The sequence below is a fragment of the Aythya fuligula genome, chromosome 5 (assembly GCF_009819795.1).
Source record: "Aythya fuligula isolate bAytFul2 chromosome 5, bAytFul2.pri, whole genome shotgun sequence".
NCBI lineage: Eukaryota > Metazoa > Chordata > Aves > Anseriformes > Anatidae > Aythya > Aythya fuligula.
This window is the reverse complement of record NC_045563.1, coordinates 23,090,076-23,096,075: the sequence shown is the minus strand read 5'-3', so window position 1 is coordinate 23,096,075 and position 6,000 is coordinate 23,090,076. Positions and strand designations below refer to the sequence as shown.

At 44.4% G+C, this 6,000-nt stretch overlaps 1 protein-coding gene across 1 annotated transcript in view; it reads left to right on the top strand.

The window, feature by feature from the left end:
• The first annotated feature begins 461 nt into the window (after positions 1 to 461).
• Positions 462 to 6,000, top strand: part of LRP5 (LDL receptor related protein 5) — a 142,711-nt gene continuing 137,172 nt past the window's right edge. The window contains exon 1 of the mRNA XM_032187964.1: positions 462 to 549. Coding sequence (XP_032043855.1) covers positions 462 to 549 — 88 coding nt within the window. The remainder of the gene's footprint in view (positions 550 to 6,000) is intronic.

The window sequence follows — 6,000 nt, the reverse complement described above, 5'->3', positions numbered from 1 at the left end:
GGGGCAAGCAACTTTTTCTGACCCTTCCTGTGCTCCCCTTGCAACCTCCTGCCTGGTTTTAGAGTAAGTGCTCCAGAAAGAAGAGGGAAAGGAGGGAAGGAAGGGAAGAAGACAGGAACAAGGACGGAAGAAGTAAAGAAGGAAGAAAACAAGAAGGGAAGAAGGAAAGAAACCACCCCTAACTCCCCCCCAAGCAGCCTCAAAGAAAGAACCGCCCCAACAGCCCCCCAGAGCCCGGCGTCCCCCGGATCCACGGGCTCGGGGCCTGGGCCGCTCCCCCGGGCGTGGGGCGGCCGGGCTCGGGGCTCCTCCCCGGGTGCGAGCAGGAGGAGGCGGAGGAGGAGGAGGAGGAGGGTCGTCTCCAGCGCCTCCCCCCTTGCCCGCCTCCCTCCCCGCCGAGCGCAGCGCCCCGAGCATGGAGCCTGCCTGAGACGCTCCGGCGGCTGCTGCTGCGGCACAACATGGAGGCGGCGGCGCCGCCGCTCCTGCTGCTGCTGCTGCGCCTCCTGGCCGCCTCCCTGCTTCGCTGCCAGCCCGGCCCGGCCGGGGGTGAGTTCTTCTGGGCGCCGCGGGGCCCGTGGGGGCGGCGGTGGGGGCGAGCCTCAGCCCCTTTTGTTGTAGGACTTCGCCAAACTTATCCCCCCCCCCCCCTTCCCTCTTTCCCTCCCGGGATGGGGACGGGATGGGGTGAATGGGGTGAGAGGGGGTTTTGGTGGGGGGTACATGGGCGGGATTTGGGGTGAGTGGGGTTTTGGTGGGGGGGGTGCTTGTGCCACGGGTTGCTATTCCTGCTCCTATCCCCTCTTTGCTCCCCCTAAAGGCACGTGTGTGGTGGGGAGTGGGGGGGGCCTTCTTTCTGCACCCCCTTGGGACACTTCCTTGGGGTCCGAGGGTATTTTCCCCTCGGGGCAGAGGTGGGGGGAACTCTGGTGAACTCGTAGGGTTGCTAAATAAATAAATAAATAAATTAAAACCCACAAAAGTCGTGCCACCAGAAAAACCCCAACCCACCCTGCGCCGTGCTTCTTCCGCGGTCCTAGCCGCGGCTTTCTGCGGGGTTTGGGGAAGCTGGTGTCGGGTGTCGCTCCCTGGCGGAATCAAACCTCTTGGCACGGCTGCCGAAGGGGGTGGGAGGAAGGCGAGGGCCCCCCCGCAGCCCCCCCGGCTCCGTTTGTCAGGCTGTGGGCGGGCTGGGGGGCTGCCACGCGTGGGCCCCGGCCCCGCCGAGCCCGGTTTGCTTCCCCGTTCCCACCCAGTGTGCTGACCTGGGCACCCAGGTTGCTGGGACCTTGCTCTTCGCAGTGATCCACAACGCTACTTTAAAGTAAAAGTGCTCCCACTTGAAAAATAAAATGTATATGGAGAGATAAACGAAGGCTGCGTTCTGTCCCCAACATCCTTGGGGAAGGGACTGGGGGTTGTTCGTCTCCTTTTCCACTGCTTCAGTCCCGCCTTCGTAACATCCTCCTCTGGGAGACTTCTGGCTTCTTGCTGCTGCATCTGGCCCGCCTGGATCCATCACCTCCCTTGGATCCATCACCTGAGTGCTTTAGCAAGCTGAAGCCTAATTGTTGCAATTTCCTAGGCAGTTTAGAAAACTCGGCAGCGCGGCCAAGGCTGGCAGAACATCACCTCAGGGCCTTTTTTATTAGGCCACCCACCTTTAGAAACCATCTGTAATTATTAGAACTGTCATTTAGAGCAGGAGAACTGACCGTTTTCTGCTGGCATCGTTGCTTGCTGTTTTTAGTTGGAATTGTACGCAGGTGTATGCTGCGCCTTGCTTATTCTGCCATAATTATAGGAAAAAGATGTCCTTAGCATCTCAGACTGTACCTTCTCTATCTATACACATCGCCCTGGTCTCTTAAAAATGTTTCAGAAAACCTGAAGTGTGACTTGTTCCATTCTGAGCATTTCTGTTTGTGTAAAGATGTTCAAGTTCATACTTGAGTGAATTCAGCTATGTAGCTTTAGGAAGGGGGGGGGGGGGGAGGAAGTTAACTTCTAGGGAGTCTTAAATGGAGAGAGAACAGGCTGATAGTGCTCCTTGAGGGTATCCACACATTTACTTGTCGATGTTATGGACTCTAATCGAAAGGAACATTTTAAAAAGGAGATAAGTTTGCTTTTGGAACTCCTAGGGAAGAAACGTAATGCAGTTCACAGTAAAACTAAGAAATATGTTGTAACGTGAAGGTTGGATTTGATTCACCTCATATTAGAGCCAGTGATTCTTTTAATATAGTATATGTTCTGTATCAACAGTCACCTTCCTGAAAAATGGGTGGAAAAACTCCTCTACAAATGTGCTGGTTTTTAGTAATTAGCTGAAGAGTCTTGGTTATAAATCTTTGTGACATTGCTTTTGTTCTGAGTACTTAGTAGGAAGGTATGTGATTCTTTGTTAGGTTGGTCTGGATAGTGCTTTTAAGGACAGCTCATCTGTCCTTTTGGGAAGAGCATGAATGTACTATGAGGGGCTCCCCACATTTTCAGTGGAGTAGTCTCGGTTATCAGTATGTTCTGTATTCGTAGACTGCAAAACGTCAGAGAGGTGTAATATGTACTGTATTTCCACCTTCCAGACATGTTCATAAAGCTGTGATTCCTCCAAGTTCGAAGAATTACAGCATGTTTTTCATGCATGTGAGACAGACCAGCTGTAAACAATCTGAAGAGGCTCGTGCTTTCTGTTTCCATTCCTGAGAATCGAAGCAGATGCCTGACTTTGAGGGACTTCTACCTCTTGAAATTATTTTGATGTGCTTATCTTACAAATATGTAAATAGATCCCTGCAAGGTGGGGGATGTGTTGGAACTTCTTTGGTGTTAAAGCTTCTGCTAAGTTTAGCGTGTTATAATAGATTCTGAATACTTTGGCCATGAAATAATTTTTGCTGTGGAGTAATGTCCTTGCTCTGTATGTGGTCGTGTCAGGAGAGGTTTTATTTATGTGGCTTGAAATAGTGATAGTCAAGATGTGTGTTATGATGGACTGTTTTCACCGAGGTGAGACAAAATGATTATTGCATTTAGCACTTCCTTGAAAGGGGGTTCATTTGCCTGTTGAAGTATTCAGGAACAGGATAACTATAGCATGTTACTGTTACATTATTACACGTCTTGTTTTGTTTTGTTTTTCTGAAAATATTTTAAGTTCCAAATGCTTAATACTGTATAGCAGATGTTTTATGTGTAGCTCTTGAAACCTAAATGCATTTGAAATAAGTCTCGCTAAAAAGTTATCTTAAGCAAGAGTTGCTCTTTCTTAAACTCACAGGAGCTTGGTTAGCTGTTGTTTGTGGTGTATGAGAATGCTTGACAAAATTGTGGGACTATATCATAACTTTATTTAATGGAATGATTATTTGCCTAACATTAAGAAAAGCAAGATAAGGAAAGCCGAACAGAGAAGTGTGTGGGTGATTTACGAAAGTTTGAAACCAGGGATGCAGTGTGAAATAAAAAATGCAGTTGAGCACAGCACTAAAATGGCTTTTAATTCATAGCACTTTTCTTGAGATAAGCTAAAAGTAATGAAGCTTATCACTCTGCTTAAACACAGAACGCAGCAAGATAGAACATGTGCTACTTCTATGATGAGGGAATGTGCTACGTAGGAGTCCCTACAACTTCAGAGCTGTTTCAGTCAGTCTGTCGCTGGTTTCGGGAGCTATTTTCCTAGTAGCTACTAGTAGCATGGTCTCAGGGTCTGTCACAAATTATGGTCATCAATCCGCTGAACTAGTGAAGAAATGCTGGAACTTCAGACTAACTATGAAGTTTAAGTTCATGTTTTCAGAGCACTGCTGCTTCTCTGTCCAGACACAAAGGTTTCTCTCTCTTTTTGGTATGGTGTTTGAATTCATTCATTAGTTCTGGATGCTTTAAATTTACTCTTACGGTAGATGTTTACATAATACATATATCAGTTTGACACACAAAGTTAATACTGTAGAAGAGTGTGACTGTATTTCATCAAAATTTGGCCAGTAATGTAAAGTTAAAAGCAGTTGTCCTCTTTTTGTCAAAGCATAAACAAGAATAATAAATCACTCTTCATGATTTTCAGAAATAGCTTTAATGGCAACAGTTCAATTTGTTTAGTTTCATATTCGGTCTGTATTTTTTGTGAACTTAGTATATTGTATGAAAGCAACCTGCTTTGTTGAGGTTAAGAACAATGACTAGGTTTAAATCTATTGTTAGAAAGAAGCTGCAGATTGTAGGTAACTTTTTTTCAAAGAAATCCTCTTACTTTTCCCCTTACATCTTTAACATAAGAGCTATTAAACTTTCAAAATATCTGACTATTTTTTAGTGCAGAATTTCTTCTGTGAGTTGATATGGATGAGAAAAAACACAGCATTGAAGGAAATTGTTATTTTTTGCTTGGGATCTCTGTGAACAACTCAATAGATATCAAATAGGTGTCAACCTGATCCTTGAGAGATGAAGTTCACTTAGGGCATGACCAGGTAATGAGAATATAGGCTGGGGACACTGGCTGGCCAAAGTCCCGTGCTGTTTGGACACTTGGGATGTTGTGAAGGTGTCGAAGATGTGCATCTGACAGTGCACATCTGGGACTTCTGAACTAGAAAAACACTTCTGGAGAGCCCTACGCTCATTAAGTTAGGCCGTGGAATGTATCCTAATAGAGTTAAGGGATATTTTGAGCAGCATTTGAGATTGTGGGTGATTAAACTGTTGTGGTGAGAGGAAGAGAGAAAATTGGAAGTATGCCCCAGAGGGTATTGTTCAGTATGGTTTTTCGTTAGGAGTTTATGGGCCAACAATTCTTCTGGTTCCTTCTCTCTCTTGGAAAAAATAGAATGTGGAACTCACCAGTGTTTCATCTCTGCGGTTTCTGCTCACTAAAGAATAGATGGAAACTATCTGTCAAGCCACAAACTTCTACTGTGATGTTCCATGGAGTTTAAAGAATGGGTGATGCATTGGTAAGGGTGCTGAGGGTCCATGTTATAAACAGGATTTTTAATTTGATGGCTTGATTCGATTGCTGCGGATTGCTTTGCTCTTTCTTGACTTGTCCTTTACCTGCCAGCACAGGCAGATGTGAGGTTGTGGTCTTATATTAATTGTAAATCCATGGTGACTTGCAAGGGCACAAGTAAATTCACACATGTTAGGATTCAATTGGTTAGTTTGTTGTGGATAATAAAATAGTTAAAGCAACCAAAACAACTTTTAAACAAATAAATAACTTCTGTGATAGTGTTGCATTAAATTAGCTAAAAGAGGACAGTTTTATGTTCAGGCTGGCCTGTTGGGAATAAGAATATATCAAACAATATTTAAAAATATATCATCAGATACAGGTATTGTTTCATTTCAGGTCAGTGTGCTGACAGCAGATGCAATAGCAAGTTCCCAGTGCAGTTGTGAATGGTCTGCAACCATCAAATATTGGTATATGTATTTAGTAGTGCCCCTGCTTAATAATATAGTTGTTGAATATCATTTGGCACTGTGGGTTTCTGAAGTGCATTTGATAATTCTGAATATTCTGCTAGCATAGCATCTATTATTTATCTTTAATACATAAGGAAATTGAGCTTTCCCAGAATAATTAATCTGGGGGTTCTGTCCTTTCATTCATAGAGGACCACCACTGGCTTGAGTTTTATCTGAGGCAGCTGACTTGTGGACTATGAAGCTATATTAGGCTCAGTATTTAATATATATATATATATATATATATATTTATGATTTCAGAGGTTCTCTGCTGTCCTTTTTTTGGGTTGTCATGAGTTTATGTTGATGTTAATTTCAGTGTTGCATTAAATCTGACTGATTAATCTAAACCTTCTTTTTGCAAGTGACTTAGTACATACGATTATGAAGGTGTTAAATTAGCCTTGAGGGACTCTAGATACTCAGTCTGCAAGAATAGGTTTGATCTGAAGTAGGAGGTGGCTGCAAGTGAAGACAGAAGCTTGGCCTCTTTCTGTGATGTTTGAGGTATTTTTTTTT